At 36.4% G+C, this 25000-nt stretch overlaps 1 protein-coding gene across 2 annotated transcripts in view; it reads right to left on the reverse strand.

The window, feature by feature from the left end:
- LOC144973175 (putative peptidase C1-like protein F26E4.3) overlaps positions 1–25000 on the reverse strand; it is an 84913-nt gene that overhangs the window by 13654 nt on the left and 46259 nt on the right. Inside the window, exons 1-4 of one of the 2 annotated variants that reach the window (XM_078915313.1) lie at positions 20384–20448; positions 2451–2517; positions 1335–1439; positions 336–565 (exon numbers count right to left, since the gene is read on the reverse strand). In XM_078915313.1, coding sequence (XP_078771439.1) covers positions 336–565; positions 1335–1439; positions 2451–2494 — 379 coding nt within the window. In that variant the 5' untranslated portion in view covers positions 2495–2517; positions 20384–20448. Of the gene's footprint in view, positions 1–335; positions 566–1334; positions 1440–2450; positions 2518–20383; positions 20449–25000 lie in introns of those variants that run through there. The other variant, XM_078915304.1, reaches the window with a different exon arrangement.

The raw sequence follows: 25000 nt of genomic DNA on the forward strand, positions 1-25000 counted from the left end.
TGTCTTCTGGCACTTTCCTACTCACTTCATTTCTTGTTGTTATCAACACCTAAATGAGCACCTTAACGTTGTAGGAAATTATGGCTGTAACATGATTTTTAAAAGAATCGTTACGACTTCTTAAAAATATTTTTAAAAAAGTTAACACAACAAAAATAAGTCACAAGCCTAGCGGCTAGAAAAAGTTACTTAAAATGTGCTGTTTTAATCCAATCTATCCTGTGACGCAGTGTACTTATTTATATCCAAATTGCCAATAATCCGCTTGTTCCCAAACACCTGCAACAATCTTTTTTTTTTTTGGCAACAACAGTAAAATATGATATTATGTATACCTGTAGAGGAATGGGCCCAAGATGAAGCACAATTTCCCTGGTCTGTGATAGGATGAAGTAGATTTCGCCATTTGTCTCGAGCGTCGAACGATTCGGGAAGTACATCATCCTTCACCCGGATAGGCGTCATACGCAGAACATTATCAGGAAGAAGAAATGTTCCAAGCCTATATCGGACTCCATCATCTAAAGTTTTATCCCAGAATTTAGAATAGTTGCTGGCTTTCCATCTGGTGAGATATATTTATAGGAAAAAGGAAAATAACTGGATGAAAACCTCGGCAACTAATTAGCCAAAAAGAAATTTAAAAACCTCGATATATCCAAATCATAAATAAATAAATAAAATATAAATAAAATCCTACCCCGCCCCCCGCCCAAACACAGCAAAAAAAAAAACAAACAAAAAAAAAAAACAAAAAAAAAACAACAAAAAAACAACAATAACACGAATTAAAAGACCCCCCCCCAAAAAAAAAAAACCCAATAAACAACAAGAAACAAACAAACAAAAGACAAACAAACAAAACAAAGAATTCTTGAAAAAATCCCAATCGATGTCTTAGTGAGTATTTTTTTAAATATTGTTTTGGAGGAAAGCAAACGAATGCATTAAATTGCAACTTCAATGGTGGGAATATTTTCTAAATCATCAAATTTACGATCATTTTAAAACAGGAAATCAGATCAACATTAATCAGATGCTCCTTTTTTTTTGGTTTGATTTCGTCTGATTTGGTGAGTGAAATAATACTTTCGAGTCAATCAATGAAAATACTAAAGAAGCTCCGAGTGTATTCTTGGTGACAGTGTAACAATAATGATGGTGACTAATGAGTTGCTGTTGCCATAGTTGTGGCCATTGTTTTTTATATTGTCGGCATTGCTGTATTAAACATTTTTTTTTGCTGCTGTTATGTTTGTGAGATTGGTAGTTATATAACAATTTGTTGTAGTGAAGATGGAGATTACGATAACAATAAAGGCTAGAGCACTCACGTGTAAATGCCTTCATTGACGTCAAATATGAGTTCCGGCCTTATGAGACATGGTTTGTCCGTACAAAGGAATTCACTGCCTCTGAACTCGTCAAATTTACACGTGCTGCAAAGAAACAATGAAATATACATTGAACCACTGGACATTTACATTTTGAAAGATCTTTATAAAACAGCTATAATATCCAATATTGGTAGAAAGAGTCTATAACTATGTTTGACAACATAAAAATAAAACCCAACATATACTCATATAAATATACTAGTGCGGCTATGTGGTCGTGGTATGACACTCGCTTTAGGATGGAAGGTCCTGGGTTTGAGCTTCGCTCGCGCATAGTTCACTCCTTGGAAAAGGCTCTCTACTCGCATTCTCTTTTCATATTCAGGTGTAAAATGTGTACCTGGCCGTTAACAGCGTTGTTTCTGTCCGAAAAAAAAATGTAATATCGCCTAACAGGCGCCATGTCCCGTCCTACGTGTTAAATGTTGCTCTTGGCCAGGGACCCCCTGTAAAGTGTTTTTGGGCACGATTAGTGGATATTACCGCTATATAAAACGCTCAATTTATTTTATTTTATTTTATTTTTAAAAATTGAATTTGAAACAACGAAAAGAATGAATACTCCCTCATTTGGTATATATTTGATTTACTCCCTCATTTGGTATATATTTAATTTACTCCCTCATTTGGTATAGATTTGGTTTACTCCCTCATTTGGTATATATTTGATTTACTCCCTCATTTGATATATATTTAATTTACTCCCTCATTTGGTATAGATTTGGTTTACTTCCTCATTTGCTATAGATTTGCACACACACACACACACACATACTCTCTCTCTCACACACACACACATACACACACACACACACACACGTAAGAGGAACAGAAATAATCAATATCGAACGAAATGTCGAAAAGCAACAAGTTACCGTTGTTGAAAAGCCCTTAAAACATATAAAAATTTAAGGAATCACATCCAACATAACCTATTTGGTTTATCAAAGGGAAGAACATTATTGTTTAAATGTAATACTTGAGATTAATAATAATTGAAAACAAAAAAATTATTGTTAACCTATGGTCTTGGTGTTATTCTTTTACACTTACCAATTGTTACAATTGTCATGGATTACTTCCCCTGGCATATACATATGGCCATTTCTGAAGCATGGAACTGGGGAAGACAAAAATATGAAATCCCGGATTAACTTGAATAACTTTAACTTTTATATGGTGCAATATTAACAAACTTTCGTCGTGTTTGTGTGTTGACATCATGACCTCAAGAAGTCGCGAGAGGGATTCAAGACATTACATACGTTTGAAACCCCTCCAGTATCAGATACTGAATAGTGCTTTGCCACTATTCAGTATCCATAAGGAACTCTTTTTTATAGAGAGAGTGAAAAGTGCGACAATCTCGGTTGAACTGCTGACCTACTTCCAGATTGAACACGTGCAGTAACTGACAGCCCGATTCAAAGTTGTAAAAATATTTTGATCGAAATTTTTTAATTTCTGCTATCGTGCAATTAACATAGTTCAAAATATCAAAATAAGAGAGGCAGTCAAATACATTTTTTAATGTCTGAATAGACATGATTAAATGTCTCTTAAAATTCAGTGACACCATGGCATGGTGAATTTAAACTGTTTGGCTCTGAGCTTAAGGTTCGAGAGTTCAAATCCCGGTAAGGGTAACTTTTTTTTTTTTTTTTTTTCCCAATATTTTTTAAAAATTCCTTCTGTCTATTTATATTTTTTAAACTTTTGTTTTAATAATTTTATTTGCTTGAAATATACTTTAATGTTGATATTATACTATTGTTCTTTTATTGTTATTATTATTGTTATTATTATTATTATTATTATTATTATTATTATTATTATTATTATTATTATTATTATTATTATTATTATTATTATTATTATTTCTACTTACTTACTATTATTATTATCGTTGTTGTTGTAATCGTCATCATCGTCATTATTATGATTATGGTTATGATTTTTTTTTAAAATCAAGTAGTAATTTAATCAGTTATCGATTTATTACGAATATCTTTTATGTGTTATCATCGCGTTGTTGTTTTTCATTATTGTGCTCTTCTATTGTTTATTACTTTTTAAAACCTTGCTTTTTTCTGTTGTTGTTGTTCTCCTTGTTGTTGTTGTTTGTTTGTTTGTTTGTTTTGTCATCTAAGACAAACCCGATTCATTATAAATTCATTTTTAATTGAGCGATGTACTTCCGAGAATTACTTGCCGTATTATATTGAAATTTACATGACAATAATAATAATAATAATAATAATAATAATAATAATAATAATAATAATAATAATAATAATAATAATAATAATAATAATAATAATAATAATAATAATAACAATAATAATAATAATAATAATAATAATAATAATAATAATAATAATAATAATAATAATAATAATAATAATAATAATAATAATAATAATAATAAATAATAATTTAAATAGATACTGAATATTAGACTACAATTGACATCTATTTACTGAATACACGTGGTATTTTTATGGATGTTTCTTTTTTTACGAAACCTGCCAAAACACGCCGAAACCCGACAAAGTTATGGGAAGTAGGCAGCAGTGGGGAGTGAACCTGGGACTCAGGGAAGTGTACACCAATGGGGAGTGAACCTGGGACTGGGTTTCGTTTTTAAAAAAAGCAATTACTTTTTTACGAAACCCGCCAATATCCAACAAAGTTATGGAAAGAAAGTAACAGTGGGGGAGTGAACCCGAGACTATGGTTTTTCGCGGGTTTTGGCGGGTTTCGTAAAAAAGTAATTGCTTCATTCTCGTCTGGTACCCAACTCCCATAGTTCGGCTTCATTTCCCACTGGTATCCATCTTCCATAGTCCCAGGTTCATTTCCACTGATTTCCTCTTTTCACAGTCCCAGGTTCACTCCCAACCGGTGTGCACTTCCCTGAGTCCCAGTTCATTGCCCAATGGTGCCCACTTCCCATAACTTTTGACAATTTCGATAGGTTTCGAAATAAAAGTACATTCTGAGCTCACTGTCCACTGGTATCAGCCTCTCGCAGTCCCGGGTTCAATCCTCATCGGTGTCCAAATCCCAGATTCACTCCCCACTGCTGCCTGCTTCCCATAACTTTGTCGGCTTTTGGCGGGTTTATTGCTTTTTTACAAAACCCAGAGTCCCAGGTTCACTCCCCACTGGTGTACACTTCCCTGAATCTCAGGTTCATCCCCTCCTCCCCCCCCCCCCTACACACACACGCACACACACACACGCTTTTGCCTACCTCCCATAACTTTGTCGGATATTGCCAGGTGTCGTCGGGTTTCGTAAAAAAGTAATTGCTTTTTATTACGAAACCCGCCGAAACCCAGTCCCAGGTTCACTCCCCACTGGTGTACACTTCTCTGAGTCCCATATTCACTCCCACAGCTGCACTCTTCCCATAACTTTGTCAGGTTTCGGAAAAAAAACACCGTATTATAGTGCAAAACCACTATTCAGTGTCAGATACTGAATAGTGCAAAACCACTATTCAGTATCAGATACTGAATAGTGCAAAACCACTATTCAGTATCAGATACTGAATAGTGCTAGCTTTTTACTTTTTGCGTGGTGGATGGCGTCAATTGTAGAGCGTCCCTCTCATGGCCAGGCGGAGTTGTCGTAATAGTCGGGTCGTGGGTTTGAATCCTCATCGCCACAAAGTTTTTATTCTCTAATGTATTCTGGTACTTTTCTACTCACTTCATTTCTTGTTCCTATATATAACGAAAAGAAATTTACCCCAATATGCGTATCTGTGGCTATAAATTCAATTTCCAACATCTCTATATAATACCATTTTAAGAGGTTGGGTCACATTTTATCGATAATAAATGCTCGAAATTAAAGCGAGGAAACTCGTTAGAGAAGAATTCCGACATTGCATTTGTGATTGGTTTCATAAGGTTAAGCGCAATTCACAATTCGAAGTCATTTCGAACATACGACACAAATTATTGTATCTGGCCAGCATTATACGATACCGGTACGAAAGAGGATTAGATATTTACGTGATGTTTGCCCGTACCGTGGAATCTATATCAAAGAATCTTCTGAGATATGTCATACGTTGTTGTCACAGACGGGCGGGGATTCCAATGACAATGATAGAAGAAAGCTCGGGACTGATAAGCGATAATACACAGCTTGTAACAATCGGTTTGGCCACCTGTCAGTTAGACTTCAAAGCAGAAGTTTCAATGGGAAATTGGAAATTGTTCAATGCTGACAGAATGATTTGGGAAATGACAACAATCGGGACTAATAGTTTAATGAGCAATTTAGAAAACAAAACAAGATTTCATAGATTGTCTCTTCCGATCTATCTATTTATATATCTATCTATCTATCTATCTATCTATATATCTATCTATCTATCTATCTATCTATCTATCTATCTATCTATCTATCTATCTATCTATCTATGTATGTATGTATCTGTCTGTCTATCCATCCATCCATCCATCTATCTTATTTATCTATCTATCTATCTATCTATCAACCATCCATCCACCCATCAACCTATCAATCTATCTATTTATCTATCTATCTATCTATCTATCTATCTATCTATTTATCTATCTATCTATCTATCTATCTATCTATCTATCTATCTATCTATCTATCTATCTATCTATCTATCTATCTATCTATCTATTTATTTATCTATCTATCAATCAATCTATCTATCTAACCATCTATCTATCTTTCTAATTATCTATCTACGTATTTACCTAGCTGACTACCTATCTAACAACGTGCCTTTCTATCAAACAATATATCTTACTCTCACACATAGACAAAAGCACCAATTCTATTTTCACTGTCTTCCTCAACCACCATTCCTCTTCTCTCTCTCTCTCTCTCTCTCTCTCTCTCTCTCTCTCTCTCTCGCTCTCTCTCTCTCTCTCTCACACACACACACACACACACTTCCTCTCTCCATTCTCTCTCTCCCTCTCTCTTCACACACACACACACACACAAAATACACACTCACTCAACCCCCCCCCCTCTCTCCCTCTCTCTCTCTCTCTCTCTCTCTCTTTCTCTCTCTTCTCACCTCTTTTCATCCCAGTCGGCCATAGGGAAGTGTGAAAAACCTTCAGATCAGAAGGGGTTCGAAAATTTTAGATTCAAAATTGTCATAGATGACACAATGTTGATCAAAACCGAGTGTTCCCTTATGAAAAATATAAATAGGAAATGCTCGATCACAAAAAATCTAACAGATTTTAAATAACCGATTCCTACAATTGAAAGCAGAAAACCATGGTTGCATTAAACACTCAAGATACCAACGACAATGTGATTTGTGTTTACATTCGCATGAAGTCAGTTTTTAAAATTGATAACATCATCATGATGCTTACAATTTAACGTTTTTGTAACTAAAAATGCACAGGCATAAGTAGAACAATCTGACAACATAACCCCCCTCCCCCCATAAATAGATTAATTGAAAAAAGCCCAACCCGGCAGCGGGTATATTGCACCCAGGCCACAAACTGCATGCTTGTGAAAACACAATGGGTATATATGCCATATCTATAAAACTCTAGAGATTGTTGCCAACCTGTGGAGTACAACGTCAAACTCTAAATGAAATTATTAATCTTTGAGACTGTCCAGGACATTCTATGTACATTTGAATTCTGAAATCGCGTCCATGCCCTATCTTAAACTCTAAATGGTATATGTTACCTATGGTTTGTATGTCTTCGGCTTTAAAAAAAAAGAAGAAAAAAAAAAGAAAATAAGAAATGGACTATATCAAGTGTAGAAAGTCGTGGTCAAGATGCCATGTAGGAAATGAGGTGGAAGTGGTCTGTCATTAGCTCCTTTATTCTACTGGCGTTAATGGACCGATGAGTGGACATGAATAGCCGGCACAAAATAATTACGGCAAGTGTTCCTATCACACCAGCAGGCACCAAAAAAAAAAAAAAAAAAAAAAACCCCACAAAAATACCACGAAGTTACCACAAAGCACTGGTGAACTTTTTGTTGTTGTTACTGTTGTTGTTGTTGTTGTTGTTGTTGTTGTTGTTGCAGCAGCCATTAATTATTAATTCGCAACTGTTTCATGCATGTGAATGTATAAAAGCAAGCACGTGATCAAATGTTATTCAAATCTTCCTCATAAATTTCAAAGGGTATATATCCTAGCTCTCTCCCTCTCCCTCTCTCTCTCTCTCTCTCTCTCTCTCTCTCTCTCTCTCTCTCTCTCTCTGTGAAAAAATACACTTGATATTAGAAAATTCATTGCATGGCAAAATCTTATTTAATGGTATAATGAATCGTGTTAAAATCGAAAAAAAAAAACAAAAAACAAAAAACAAAAAAAAAACAAACCCAAACGAACACCGTAAATATTTCTATCAATTTCAAATAGAGAGTCCACCTTAAGAGGATTTTTCAAACTGTATCGAGATGTCATGGAAAAATTGTATAAAAGTAGAAGAAACGTAGGAATAGGCCAATACACACACAAAAAAAGTAAAAAATATCTAAATCCCGCTTGTGCCAATATCACGATAGGTATTTCCCACCTTTCGGTCTGCAAAGTATTTATGAATTATTCGGGCCACACCTGTAAAGGTTAGAGGTTTGAATGTTAACAGTATAACAAAAATAGACAAATGACGAAAACCGAGTTTTATTAAGATTGTAAGGAACAACACCCCTTTCCACCCCTTTTTTTTTTTACTCCAGTCATTCCTTTAAACTGCAATAGGCCAATAGATTTCAGCTATCTCTTTTGATACGCCACTTTTAGACCCCTATCCTTTCGATTTTTTACTAGGTTGATTTAAATGTCAAATTCAAAGGACTTGCAGTCTTTAAAAATGATATCAGTTTTAAATACAATAGTATTTGAAGCATCATTGACTCATAAGTAAGCTGTTTTAAAAAAAGTAATTTATTGGTTTGTATATGTGGCTCAAAGGCAAAAGCATCTGTTGTTCCCACTCATAAATTCTAATTGCCATAATTCAACTTAGGTTATCCACTTTTTGGGGGGTTTTACTTGCTCCATGAAGGTAGTATTACATTTTATCGTAAACATCAATGGTATAGAAATATGTAGCGCACTTGTCATATTGAAAATTTATTTCTTATAAAAACAAAATAAAAATAAACAAAAACAGTAGTAGTTCCTATTTTGATTAAATTGAAGAGAAACCAAGTTTAGGGTAAAATTGAAAAAGTGTAAAGCAAAGAGCAAGGTAAAGATAGCGAGTCTAATTTTCAACCCCAAATGTAAACAAGGTTCATTCTCCTGTTGACATTTATCAATGTTGCAAGAAATGCCACCATGTTTACCATGATACGAACCCTGCCCAAAACGATATGTAAATTTTAAAGTTTGCTACGACTAACAAACAAACAAACAAACAAACAAACAAACAAACAAACAAAAACAGTTTAAAACAAAAACAAAACAAAACTATAAAGTAAATCAACAGAGTAAGAAGAAAATAGCAACCAATAAACAATATAAACAAACTTAATCCGCAAAAAGTAATCCCAAATATATATTTTTAAAAGGGCATCCATTATTACAATCTACCCTGGTTAATTGAAAATCAGCAACACAAATCTCTGAAAATATTAAAATGCCAATAGACAATGAAATTTACAAAACAAAAATGAGGTTAAATTAGCATGACACTCTTGATAAATATCACTTTCAAGCCCTAACTGGAACCTTGCAGACAAGAGAAAGCGAGACAAACAGAAAAACACGGAGAGACATACAGACAGACGTGCAAAAAAATTATATGGACGCCTTTGACGGAAGTGTCTGGAACGACTAGGAGGGAGTGGGGTTCTCTCGTCGTTGGCAGCTTCTTCTCCAAAAATGTTGAGACAAACTCGTGTAACACGCTACCTTGTTGTAAGGGTGCTTTTTTCTATATCGCGGTGTTCAAAACTAACATGATCTTACCAGACCTTGGTCCCTCTCCTGCTCCAAACACATACGTCGTGACTCTCAATGTGTGTTTCCGAGTTCTTTCTTTACTTGACTTATATACTTTGCCCACCCACTGAGGAAAAATCAGTAACTAGAGACATTCGTCTCCTATTGTCCTGGACTGTTCGAACCTTTGTGTCCATGTCTTTCACACATCTGATCGGAGGCACTGCGTTCTCAATAATTAATCTGAATGCATTCCAGGTCCCTATCTAACAATTTTCTCAAGAAAGACCCAACCTTCTTACTTCTTCTTTTACCGTTAGATTTTTCTTTTTATCCTGTAGGTATCTTAGTTTTGGAGTCTGGTCATTTTTTATATGTAAATCTACGCAATAGATGAATAGCATTGATTTTGTAACTGGATATCATCTTTAGATTCCACATTTTATGATTTTTAAAATTCGCATTTTCGAATAATTTCCCCTATTGTCGGGCAGGCAGATAGCGTTTACATGTTGGTTGCATCAAAATGAACAATATCTCACTTATTGATTATGTTTCTTTTCAAAATAAATTGCCTGAATGTGCACGTGATTTTTATCATATTATGGTCTTTCGTTATTCTACACTTTTAAAATCATTAAAAATCCTTTCGCATCGACAGAAGTCGTTATCAAAGGTGCCGTGATTTTAGTCTCCATTGCGGGAAGTTGTCTTTTTCTGAAGGTAGATACTTTACGCAAACAGACCCCACTTGACCGAAGTGGAAATTAATTTATTCATAACTTAAACAAAATGAATGTAAAGCGCATAGCAATAGACTTGTATATCATTTACATACAAAAAGAGGTTAAAAACGAAACAGTGCTTCCCATTATGTATCACATACTAAAATGGTGATAAATGTATTTTCACTGTGTGATGGTTCTTCGGGACTACTTTCAGCCCATTGACTTAGTTCATCTCTTTATAAAACGTTTGATGTCTTGTCCTTGACATTCTTGGGTGGTTAAGATAATAAATGAACGCCTTAGCGGTGGCAATGGGGAAAAGAACAAAGGAATGAGGTAAAAAATAGTTGGTTATGTCATAATATTTGCAGGTTTATTATCTATCACAAATTCCAAATTGAACTGCAAAATTAAACGTTTTCGCTGGATTGTATTACAGCACGCTCTGTGAGACTGAGTGACCGATTTTTTTTCTATACAATAAATCGTTTTAACATCGGATTTCTAGCACGCTTTTTGGCTTCTCCCTGTAGCATGCTAGAATCCAGCGATTATTGCATGGGAGTGGATTCTTTGACACTGCTCCAAACGTTACTGGGCATGGGAGCTGTTATACAGCCGGTGTGCTACACGTAACGTGACAATCGGAGTGTATGACATCTTAAGTGATGTTCGCAGTGATAGATCGGGGTCTATTTCTAATTAATGTTTGCAATTGTAAATTGATTTAAACAAATTTAGTATGAAATCCTGTTCTACTCATTATAAATCACACAGAACATTTATAAAGTCTTTGCCATATTCAAATCTTATTGCGGTACCTGGTAATTGTTTTAGTTTACAATCTTGATTGCAAATCTGTCTATTACTGGGATACAAATCATTATTTTCTTATGTAAAATTTTAAAAGTCCTATTTGTCGTTAGTTAAAGGTAAGTCTTAAAATTAGTTGCTACCATAATGTAGGCCCCAGAAAAAAAATCTTTATTATGGTGACAAAATATCTCTGGATGCTAACTTATGATTTTAAGTGGAATATAAGGCTTTCCCAAAAAGGAAGCTTTTACTGTGTACCTACACGCTTTTGGGATACTTCAGATTTTGGTCGTGTTGCATTGAGTTGCCACCTGTGTCTCACTTTAGTAAATTATTCTGTAAATAAAATTATAGTAAGTAGTCGTAGTACATTGTGAACAAATATCGACAATTTAAAAGAAGTGAAATAATGTTAGATATCAAATATTAAGTAAACATTATGTGAGAAATGAAAATTGAGCGCCAGCAATGCCCCCTCATTATAAAACAAAACAAATACAGAAAACAAAACAAAAAGAACAACAACAAAACAAAAACACTCATAAACAAAAAAAACAAAAACAAAAACAATCACACAAACAACTCCCTCCCTCTCTAAAATAGATTCCTTTGTGGTTGGATGGAATGCAGGGTCCACATAAATAATAAAGATAATTGAATATAGATTTATCACTTTAACAAATATATCTGGCTCTGACGTTTAATCTTAACGCACCAATCATTCATTGATAAATTACTATTTAACAAAACCACAAAACCTGATATAATTTAGTCTTCACCTCCACTTGCCGAAGTCAGTGACGCATGACCATGCAGTTGTTTTGACGGACATTTAGGATCAAAGAAAATTTGGCAGCAGACAAAACAAAGAATCAAGTGTTGGTTTCACGCTGGGTATCAGGGCAGTCACCGTTAGTCACCGGTGAGTAAATATTTACATACCCAATTTTTTTCGGCGTTATTGTTGTTATAAACATAAAAGAGAAAGGGAGTCGGCCAAATATTGACTGGAACGCGGCGAGTTTTGATTGAAACCGGGTACGTACCTTTAATTTATCAATGGATTAACCGTTTCGCGGGGTGGTTGCGTTTCGGTTTAAATATCGTCAATAATAATAGAGTGGAATGCCAACTCTTCCATAATCTATGGAGTTAGTAGGATGAAATATAATGGTGTATTGATGCTATGCGCTTATTTAAAATACTCACAGTATCCACCAGTCGAATATAACGCGTTTGTATCAATAAACATAGAATGGTTCTAACCACCATGAGCTGCTGCGCCGACTTTTAAGAACAACCGACATTCAATGTCTTGAACAAGATCTGAAACACCCAAAAACCCCATTCTATAACCCTGGCTCCCAGAGAGAGGTGTAGAAATTAGATTAATCAATTTGAAATTCTGAGGTAGAAATTAAGCTGTCACTAATTTGTAGTAAGTCACCTTTTTGTTGGGATATTTTTATTCATTATTCAAAGCTTAATACGTAACTGTTGCCGTTCCCTATACCTCCACTCTTTATACAGGAATTAGAAGAAGGTGACTGGTGAATGTTTATTTATTTATTTATTATTATTATTATTATTTTTTTTTTTAGGAAAATGTTTGACTTACATGCAAGGAATTTACCCAATGGAAACCGTACGGTGCTCTTATTGGCTAACCAACCAGCGGCCTCGATGAGAAAAATATCCGCCATTTTGATGTTGGCTGGGAATCGCGTTACTATAGTAAACAAGCGCTGATCGGCCGTTCATGAAAACAAGTTGCTGCTCGCTCGTTTAACTCAAAATTATTCAAAACGATCTCTCTAAAATGATATAAATGTGACTTCTTAAGGTTTTCTTCACGGTCAAAACCACACAACATTCTATTAATGATTACGTCCGAGGCAAAAAGGAATATTGACAGGTCGACCGAGAGTTCAACTCGTGAGACGACAAACATCAATGCGAAGTATAGCGAGAGTCAAGCTATTGTTTGTCTTGTCCTATTCTATATAGAGATAAGGATAAATAGTATAGCCTCGTGTGTGAGTGGTTGCGTGTCATAGTCTTGTTTTTAAATTGTTTCTGTTGTTTATGTGTGTAGTGATGACTCTCTCACACTCAATTTCAATGCCGAAAGAGGAATTCCCGCACACAAGAAAGGGGAATTGGGTGGTATTTGGCATACATATTGTATAGTATCTAGTTCTAAATAGATAACTGATTAGAATTATATTATGATATATAAACACAATGCCAAATACAATTCCGAAGTTTCCTTATTTCAAATGAAGTAAAGCTCCAAAACCTAATGGTAGTGATTGTAGTACTGAGTGTTAGTGAGGTGATGTGGTGTTGGTGATGGTTGTAGTTGTAGTAGTAATAGTGATGATGATGTGGTGGTGTGATGATTGTAGTTGTAGTAGTAGTGGTAGTGATGATGATGTGGTGGTGGTTGTAGTAGTAGTGGTAATGGTAATGATATGGTGGTGGTGGTGGTGGTTGTAGTAGTAGTGGCCGTGATGATGATGTGGTGGTGGTGTTTGTAGTAGTAGTGGTAATGATGCGGCTATGTGGTCTAGTAGTATGACACTCGCTTCCGGATCGGAAGGTCCTGGGTTCGAGCCTCGCGCTCGGCGCATAGTTGAGTCCTTGGAAAAGGCTCTTTACTCACATTCTCTCACCGTACTCAGGTGTAAAATGAGTACCTGGCCGTTAACAGAGTTGTCTTTGTCCGAAAAATTGTAATATCGCCTATCAGGCGTCATGTCCCGTCCTACATGTTAAATGTTGACCAGGGACCCCTTGTAAAGCGCTTTGAGCACATTTAGTAGATATTGCACTATATAAAGCTCAATTAAAAAAAAATATTTCAATGATGATGATATGGTGGTGGTGGTTGCAGTAGTAGTAGTGGTAGTGATGATAATGTGGTGGTGGTTGTAGTTGTAGTAGTAGTGATAGTGATGATGATGTGGTGGTGGTTGTAGTAGTAGTGGTAGTGATGATGATGTGGTTGTGGTGGTTGTAGTAGTAGTTGTAATGGTGATGATATGGTGGTAGTGGTGGTTGCAGTAGTAGTGGTAGTGATGACGATGTGGTTGTGGTGGTTGTAGTAGTAGTGGTAATGGTAATGATATGGTGGTAGTGGTGGTTGTAGTAGTAGTGGTAATGGTAATGATATGGTGGTGGTTGTAGTACTAGTGGTCGTGATGACGATGTGGTTGTGGTGGTTGTAGTAGTAGTGGTAGTGATGCTATTGTGGTGGTGGTTGTAGTAGTTGAGGTAGTGATGTGGTGGTGGTTGTAGTAGTAGTGGTGGTGGTGGTTGTGGTAGTAGTGGTAATGATGATGATATGGTGGTGGTGGTTGCAGTAGTAGTGGTAGTGATGACGATGTGGTTGTGGTGATTGTAGTAGTGGTAGTGATGATGATGTGCTGGTGGTGGTGTAGTAGTAGTGGTAGTGATAATGATGTGGGGCTGGTGGTTGTAGTAGTAGTGTTAGTGATGATATTGTGGTGGTGGTTGTAGTAGTAGATGATGTGGTGGTTGGAAAACACATTACAGGTTATTATAATACATGATTACACACATTCTCTAACTTCATTTTTTGACAGCTTCGTTGTGCCATAAATATACGCAACAGTTCTGAAACATTTTATTGTGGATTTTGATATTGTTTGTTGTTTTTTCTGTGTCGTTATGTTGACATATCTAGATTCCGAATGAATGGTAATTACTACATTCTCAGCCAACAACAAAATGGCGTTGAATGCTTTCATTGGTGGACACTTTTTAGGCTTCGTACGTATTCTCATTCGTTTTATTCTATGCTTACACGAAAAACACAATGGCTCGATCGTGGATTTTTTCTCTCTAGCCCTTCGCTTTTTTTTTTTGCTTGGACATCCAACAGTTGGGGGGGGGGGGGGGGGGGGGGGGTCGGATCGTGACATCAGTTTTCAGTTAGGATTAAGGTAAACCTCGATCTTACACTTCGGTGTGAGATTTGCATTTTAAATTAACATTTAGATAACATATGATATAATGAAGTTTAAGCAAATAATATCATTCTTGTGCTGTGCTTCGTCTCCTCCTCTTGTCCCACCCCTCTCCTTCCTCCTCCTCCTCCTCCTCCTCCTCCTCCTCCTCCTCCTCCTCTCACATTTCTCTCCACATGTCCATCTGACCTCTCCTTTGCCTCACATTTTATATCTCTTCTTGCACAACTATGACTTGAAAGCAAAGTAATGTATAGATCGTAACACTCAAGCCTTTGAAAACAGAAACTTATTCCTCTCCTCTCACTATCTCCTTTCCAGGCGCCGATTTTTATCCTTTTTCCCTAGCAAATGTCTCTTTCTCTCTTGATATATTTGGGAACGCTTCCTTATTTTTCATTTACCACCTCCTCCCATTTCCCTTCCTGCTCTGAATTCCTTCATTCTTAATTCATTACCGACCCCCTGTGAGCCATAATTTATCTTTTTAAAAAAAGACCCAATGAAAACAAAAAAAGAAAAGGAAGAAAACACACACACACACACACACACACAAACACACAAACGAAACAAGACAGACAGAAACCAACCAAAAAAAAACAACCCCAAAACAAACAAACAAACAAACAAACAAAGCGTTGATCTCATAATGATCTAATAATATGACAATCATTAAGTTAAGATTGCAAGGGGCAGTCCCAGAAGTTTTTAAAAAGTAGAGAAAGTTAGCAGTGACCAGATTTGAGCTTTTGACACATAAGACGAAGTCACTTTGCCACATGGGTCATCATCATTTTGCCACATGGGTCATCATCACTTTGCCACATGGGACGACATCACTTTGCCACATGGGTCATCATCACTTTGCCACATGGGTCATCGTCATTTTGCCACATGGGTCATCATCACTTTGCCACATGGGTCATCATCATTTTGCTACATGGGTCATCATCATTTTGCCACATGGGTCTTCATCACTTTGCCACATGGGTCATCATCATTTTGCCACATGGGTCATCATCACTTTGCCACATGGGTCATGATCACTTTGCCACATGGGTCATCATCATTTTGCCACATGGGTCATGATCACTTTGCCACATGGGTCATGATCACTTTGCCACATGGGTCATGATCACTTTGCCACATGGGTCATCATCACTTTCCCACATGGGTCATCATCACTTTGCCACATGGGTCATCATCACTTTGCCACATGGAACGGCATCATTGTCTTTTTATATTATAAGTCAATGGCCGGCATCCTTCCCCTAGTCTTTGAGACAGAACAGTTTATATCAAAATAAGTCATCACAAAACAAAAACAAATTAAAAAAAAAATGTTCTGTGGGTTGGAGTTCCATAACAGTTGTAATTTTTTACTCGAGCCGTCTCGTATCATTCATTTTTTATGACTGTCAGTTTGGCACCATTTGAGATGATTTGCCAAAGAAATGTCAGAATAGCATTTTGATAGTCTTTCGTGATTTTCAAATTGAAAACACATGTCTATCTCAACAATTCATTTAATTTTGTTGATCAATACTTTTTAACTAACAAAAAAAAAAAAAAAATAAAAGATGAACCTGGTAAATGAAGACATTAACTTTTAATCGGTCTGATAATCCTGTTGCTGTTGCTGTCTATTGTATGTACTCTATTGATATTGCCGTGTGTCCCATATAATACCATCACTATACTTCTATCCCCACACGTTACAGGTAACGGAAATCTGTTATTAATGCATTCCTTCCTTTCTTCATCATTTACCCGTTAACCTTTTAGTGTCAAGAGACAACATTTTATGTCCTCCACATGTTTATCAGCGATGACTTCTAAACCATTTGTTTTGTTTGCTTTCTTTCCTTCCTGTTTTGTTATTTGCTCTACCGATACCTTCTTACGTCTTCCTTTCCAGTGGGTGTCACACACCGAGCATAGAGGGTGTTAGGCTTATAACCAGGAACTTAACTTCAATAAAAAATATTACGTGCAGGAGAATCCTGGAAAAGAAACTACCCCCCCCCCCCCAAATGTCAATTCTTTGCAGCCCTATGTGAACAGTCCTCATTATCTTTGTACTTTTAACAACAATTCATATCATAAGAAAACCTAGTCATTGTCATGTTATGCGCTATACAATTTTTTATCATCCTCACAAAGCGGGTTTTGAAGAGATAGAATCTCTGGGCCCGTCGATGGTTGAAAGTCAGAACTGAAAAATACAAGAAAGAATTTACCATACTTGGAATAGATATGAGTTCAGCTTTCAACACCATAATATGTAGAACCAAGTTGTTATCAATCCTTGACTCATCTTAGACAAAGATCACGTGAAGCTCATAAGATATCTGTTACCAAATATAACATTACAATTTGAATCCGGTAGAGAATTAGCAACAATATCAACCTCAATTGGACCCCTTCAAGGAGACAGTTTAAGTCCAATCCTGTATACGATGTACCTCGAATCGGCCATGATAGAACTAAGACCAAAATTACTATTAACAAACAGATTACACGTGAATTGATATACGCAGATGATGTAGACATAATCGTTAATGGTTTGGATTGTTCCAATTTAGAATTTTATAAATCAGTTTCCTAAATTAAAAAAAAAACAACAAAATGTACACTTTTATCTACACTTTTCTCAATATCGACAAGTATCGATTAAACGTCTAAAGTAGCAAGTACTTACTAAGTACCTTGAGTAATGATATGCACTAGCGACCATCCTTAGACACTTTTGTTGTTCTTTGAATCATTGATAATAATAATAACAATAATAGATAACGCATAACCATGACCAGGTATGTGCACTTCACAGTTACAAGAATGATAATCTAAAATATCACTAACATGCACACACACATACACACATACATACATACACACACATACACACACACACACACACACACACACACACACACACAAACAGAAACACTTTCAGTTATTACTCAACCCCCCCCCCCCCAAAAAAAAAAAAAAAAAAAAACAACAAAACAAAACAAAAAAATGCAAATAAATAAATAAATAAATAAATAAAACAAAACAAAACATCTATATCAAATGAATGTGAAACATTAACAGAGACTTTAAAACATGTTTTTGTAAAAAAAAATGTTTAACATCGCTTAACAACAAATATGACTACATTTAAAGCAAACACATCTCCCTGTCCTCTTCTTTCCAACACTGCCGTACTGTGGAAAAAAACCCATATTTTAAGATTTCGCCAGAAAACTCGTCTTTCAAATATCGATCGATTTAAATTACCCTCATCTTGGCAACAAAAATCTCAAACCTGGGACTTCGCCAAACTTTAAAATATGGGCTTTTTCAGAATACGGTAGAACAGACTGTTCAAGATCACTCGAGTCTCATTTCATTCACCAGAAAACCCACCGCAAACCTAAGACGTGAAAACCGGGATTATCGCATGACAACTTTCTTGACACAATGCATGGATCTCCAAACCATAAAATATTAGAGCCATGTCCACAAGGGGATTAACTCTCTCCTTACCAGCCACATTCAGGATTTTTCCCAATAGCTTCACACCCAACTAACACAAAACTATATTTTTTATCACTCAAACACAATAGTAGTTAGTCCATGTGATAAATAATTTCTTTAGCAAAACATGCTCTACAACACACTGTTCATTTTCTTTAAATTTTATGATGTACAAAAGAAATTTGAATAAGAAAAAATGTTGGTTGTATCGTAACGAATGTGACGATTTTCCTACAGTTGGTAAGGAGAGGGTTAATGTCCAGCATATTTTATTATCTTCCATGGAGATGGGACAAGCTGTGGTCGTCTAAAGATTTGTCTCTCATAATAAGACATCTTGTTTTCTTCCGGAAAACTCATTAATTTATATCCAGGCAAAGAAAACTACTCCAATGCCCTTAGAGCCCGGGTTTATTCGTGGCCTGACACTTCGCTAAAAATCAGGTCACAACGTGGGGAAGATTAAATTAACAATTAAATTAGAGCATTTGTGCAGAGCAATATCCACTAAACGTGCTCAAAGCGCTTTACAGAGCGCCTAGCTAACAGAAGCACCTAATATGTAGGATGAGACAAGACGCCTGTCAGGTGATAACAATATTTTTTTCTCCCACGCGGCCAAGTACTCATTTTACACCTGAGTACGGCGTGAGTATGTGAGTAGAGAGCCTTTTCTAAGGACTCAACTATGCGCCGCTCAGAGCGGGTCTCGAACCCTGGAACTCCCGGTCCGAAGGCGAGTCATACCACAAGACCACAGAGCCGCACGATCACCAAAAGAAAGTGTAAAGTGAGATGTCGTTAGTGTTGCTCGGCGTATCAAATGATCCCGTTTTATATTGGATAGACTATTAAAGCAACAACATCGTCCACTTTATTTTGGTGGTTGTGGCCTTGGGACTTAAATTTTTGGTCAATGTCGGGTTATGAGGTTACAAGGGCAAGTTTACATGATGATGATTAAAATGATTATAACGATGATCATCATCGATGACGATGATGATGATAATACTAATAATAATGATAATAACAATAATGGTCATTATGACGATGATGATAATGATGATGATGATGATGATGATGATGATGATGATGATGATGATGATGATGATGATGATGATGATGGTGATGATGATGATTTTCATGATGATGGTGGTGGTGGTGATGATGATGCTGATACTGATGATGATGATGATGGTGATGATGATGATGATGATGATGATGATGATGATGATGATAATCGTGATAATAATACTAACGATAAAGGTACTAATAATGAAAATATTGATAACAATAATAATGATGATAATATTGATGATAACACTGCCTCAGAATACGAGTTTGAGGAATGAAATAAGTACGCCTGTTTCCAGGGTATTTCGAATCTCTGTAGGTTTCATCCCAAAAAAACATACCAATCCTGGGTGGTATTAAAGAAATTCATGTTAAACAACTGTGCCTTTTACCTAACACCTAACATGCACATATTCTCGTACTATTTAAATATTATGTCAAAGTCACGGTTCGTCCATAGCAAAGAGAAAATTTGAAATATTCACACTGGTTGCTTTTGTCGATTGGATTGAAGCTGACATAGAATTATTATTATTATTATTATTATTATTATTATTATTATTATTATTATTATTATTATTATTATTATTATTATTATTATTGTTGTTGTTGTTGTTATTCTTCTTCTTCTTCTTCTTCTTCTTCTTCTTCTTCTTCTTCTTCTTCTTCTTCTTATTATTATTATTATCATCATCAACACCACCACCACCACCACCACCATCATCATCATCATCATCATCATCATCATCGTCATCATCATCATAATCATCATCATCATCATCATCATCTTCATCATCATCATCATCATCACAGTTGGAGCTTTAACCTCTTGGTGGATTTGAGTTGTATTCTTCAATCAATTTTAAAAATCTAACCGGAAACCGGCAGACATTATGACCAAAATGTATTACATACCTAGTTTATTACATAGAATAAAAGACTATCCATGTCCTGTCGTATCCTTTGTGACTGCCACGACTGCAATCAGGGTGTCATTGTCAACGACAATGTCAAAGTAATGCTTATGACATGACATTATCAACATCCAGTCGTTGAATGAGATTATAACGATTATCAGTAATTTGTGTCTCCCGTTGGTTCCTCTTTGGATAATTCAGATTTAGATTATAGTTGGCATTAACCAGTTAACTGCCGTACTCGGGAAAAACTCATATTTAAAAAGTTGGCCAGAAAATTGGTCCTTGAAATATCGATCGATTTAAATAACCCTCATCTTGACAAAAATTCTCAAACTAGATACTTCGCGGAGTACCGACGTTTGAGAGCTTTTGTAAAGATGAGGTCACTTAAATCGATCAGTATTTGAAGGACGAGTTTTAACTGAGTTGAAAACAAGGAACCTTCAAAATAGATCGAATGAATCAGTTGAGTGTCAGCACTGCGGCACCGAGTTAACAATGTATCATCGCATAGATATTTAGAGTGGACAAACGATCACAAACGGAATATAGAGTAAGGTACTGTATCACTAAAGCTTTCTTGTTTCATGCCTATGAATGTGTTTATCTTACTAGAAGTCAAGACCTCTCGACTATTTTAGTGGCCATTCAAATGTCCACGGAGCAATGGCCCATAAAGTGGTAATCCGAATGTCTAACGCGTACAACGTTACCCCCGTAATTGCTGTTCTAATCAAACACTATGTTCTACACTCAAGTGGTGAGAGCTTAAGACGGCTAAATTATAGTAGTCTGAAGTCGTGCTTTATGGTATAATATCTCAGCGTCGGATGATTCAATAGTAAATAAAGTTTTAATTCAACAAGTTAATTTAGAAAGAGAGAGAGAGAGAGAGAGAGAGAGAGAGAGAGAGAGAGAGAGAGAGAGAGAGAGAGAGAGAGAGAAAAGGTATATTAAATATTGAAGAGGAAACAGGCACTTATCTATATTAGCAGATATAACAAATATTGGCCATTGCCAGTGAAAAACAAAACTTAACAAAAATAAAGAAACAATAAAATAAGAAAAAAAAGAAATAACAACGATTACAAGATTAATCCTACAAAAAAAAAAAACAAAAAACAAAACAAAACAACAAAACAAACAAAAACAAAAACAAACTCCACCCCAGTTCCAAATAACAAAATAAATACATAAGTAAAATAGATCAAACCACACGTCGGGTCCCAAAACTCTAAATAGATCACTCGACTGACAAGCAAAGAGAATGATATCTGTTCTAGCGGCAGCCACATTTTGTCTAATCCTTCAGTCCTCTCAGTTGGGATTGGGTAGCTGGGTCTATAAGAGACGGAGGAGAGCATTTTGCAATATACTAGTGTCCTGTCTGGAGGCAGGCAACAATTGTTACTGTCCGTTAAAAGCTATAGAAACCGGATAATTCTGATTCCATATATCTTATACAGATTGAGACAATTAAGAGAGAATGCAATCCTTGAGTTTATCTGCCTGAACCTTTTGGCAATAGATTTTCTGAGACAACTTGAGTGCGAATTTTTGGCCATATTTTCCGTCTTTACGGACGAAGGCATTCCAGGTTGTGTCCATGGCAACGGACTCAATCACGACATTTCCAAAGTATATTCATTTTCATCCAAAATCTGTTATAAATATAAATATAAATAGGCTAGCACTATTCAGTATCTGATACTGAATAGTGGTTTTGCACTATTCAGTATCTGATACTGAATAGTGGTTTTGTACTATTCAGTATCTGACACTGAATAGTGGTTTTGCACTATAATAATACGGTGTTTTTTTTTCAGAAACCTGAAAAAGTTATGGGAAGAGGGCAGCTGTGGGAGTGAATATGGGACTCAGAGAAGTGTACACCAGTGGGGAGTGAACCTGGGACTGGGTTTCGGCGGGTTTCCAAATAAAAAGCAATTACTTTTTTACGAAACACGACGACACCTGGCAATATCCGACAAAGTTATGAGAGGTAGGCAGCAGCGCGTGTGTGTGTGTGTGTGTGTGTGTGTGTGTGTGTGTAGGGGGGTGGGGGGGGGGAGGAGAGGATGAACCTGAGATTCAGGGAAGTGTACACCAGTGGGGAGTGAACCTGGGACTCTGGGTTTTGTAAAAAAAGCAATAACAATAGGGGGGGGGGGGGGGATTACATTTTTACGAAACCCGACAATATGCGGCAAAGTTGTGGAAAATAGGCAAAGCGTGGGGGGTGAACCTGGGACTCAATGAAGTGTACACCAGTGGGGAGTGAACCTGAGACTATGGTTTTCGGCGGGCTTCAGCTAGTTTCATATAAAAGCAATTAATTTTTTACGAAACCCGACGAAACCTGGCAATATCCGAGAAAGTTATGGGTAGTAGGCAACAGTGATGGGGAGTGAACCTGAGATTCGGGGAAGTGTACACTAGTGGGGAGTGAACCTGGGACTGGGTTTCGGCGGGTTTTGAAAAAAAAGCAATTACTTTTTGTTTACAAAATGCACCAAATCCCAACAAAATGGGCAAAGTTATGGAAAGTAGGCAAATAATGGGAGTGAACCTGAGACTAAGGGAAGTGTACACCAGTAGGGAGTGAACCTGAGACTATGGTTTTCGGCGAGTTTCAGCGAGTTTCACATAAAAGAATTTACTTTTTTACGAAACCCGGCAATATCCGACAAAGTTATGGGAAGTAGGCAACAGTGGGGAGTGAACCTGAGACTCAGGGAAGTGTACACCAGTGGGGAGTAAACCTGAGACTTTGGATTTTGGTCGGGTTTCAGGGAGTTTCACATAAAAGCAATTACTTTTTTACGAAACCAGGCAATATCCGACAAAGTTATGGAAGTAGGCAACAGTGGGGAGTGAACCTGAGATTCATGAAAGTGTACACCAGTGGGGAGTGAACCTGAGATCTGGTTTTCGGCGGTTTTCAGCGAGTATCAATAAAAGAAATTACTTTTTTACGAAACCCGGCAATATCCAACAAAGTTATGGGAAGTAGGCAACAGTGGGGAGTGAACCTGAGATTCATGAAAGTGTACACCAGTGGGGAGTGAACCTGAGACTACTGGTTTTTGGGGTTTCAGCGAGTTTCACATAAAAGCAATTAATTTTTTACGAAACCATGCAATATCCGACAAAGTTGTGGTGGGAGTGAACCTGAGACTCAGGGAAGTGTACACCAGTGGGGAGTGAACCTGAGACTATGGTTTTCGAACGGTTTCAGGTAGTTTCATATAAAAGCAATTACTTTTTACGAAACCCGCAATATCAGACAAAGTTGTGGAAGTAGGCAACAGTGGGGAGTGAACCTGAGACTCAGGGAAGTGTACACCAGTGGGGAGTGAACCTGAGACTATGGTTTTTGGTGGTTTTCAGCGAGTTTCATATAAAAGCAATTACTTTTTTACGAAATCCAACTAAACCTGGCAATATCCGACAAAGTTATTGAAGTAGGCAACAGTGGGGGGTGATCTTGAGATTCAGGGAAGTACACTTGTGGGGAGTGAACCTGGGACTCTGGATTTTGTAAAAAAGCAATACCAAGGGGGAGGGGGAATTACTTTTTACGAAACCCGCCACAACCCGACAAAGTTATGGAAAGTAGGCAGCAGTGGGGATTGAATCTGGGATTTGGACACCGATGAGAATTGAACCTGGGACTGCGAGAGGCTGATACCAGTGGACAGTGAGCTCAGAATGTACTTTTATTTCGAAACCTACTGAAATTGTCAAAAGTTATTGGAAGGGGGCACCATTGGGCAATGAACCGGGATTCAGGGAAGTGCACACCGGTTGGGAGTGAACCTGGGACTGTGAGAAGAGGATATCAGTGGAAATGATCCTGGGACTATGGAAGATAGATACTAGTGGGAAATGAAGCCGGACTATGGGAGTTGGGTACCAGACGAGAATGAAGCAATTACTTTTTTACAAAACCCACCGAAAAACCATAGACTTAGGTTTCCTCCCCAATAGTCTACACTTCCCTGAGTCTCGGGTTCACTCCCCCACATTGCCTACTTTCTTTCCATAACTTTGTGGGATATTGTCGGGTTTCATAAAAAAGTAATTCACTCCCCAATGGTGTACACTTCCCTGAGTCCCAGGTTCACTCCCCACTGCTACCGACTTCCCATAACTTTGTCGGGGTTCGGCGTGTTTTGGCAGGTTTCGTAAAAAAAGAAACACCCCTAAAAATACCACCTGTATTCAGAAAATAGATGTCAATTGTAGTCTAATATTCAGTATATCTATTTAAATCATTATTATTATTATTATTATTATTATTATTATTATTATTATTATTATTATTATTATTATTATTATTATTATTATTATTATTATTATTATTATTATATTATTATTATTATTATTATTATTATTATTATTATTATTATTATTATTATTATTATTATTATCATCATTATTTATTATTATTATTATTATTATTATTATTATTATTATTATTATTATTATTATTATTATTATTATTATTATTATTATTATGTATTATTATTATCACGTAAATTTTAATATAATACGACAATTAATTCACGGAAGTACATCGCTCAATTATTAATGGCAGAAAGTCTGGCCA

This window comes from Berghia stephanieae, chromosome 1 (genome assembly GCF_034508935.2).
Source record: "Berghia stephanieae isolate SIO BIC M18660-M18661 chromosome 1, UCSD_Bste_1.3, whole genome shotgun sequence".
NCBI lineage: Eukaryota > Metazoa > Mollusca > Gastropoda > Nudibranchia > Aeolidiidae > Berghia > Berghia stephanieae.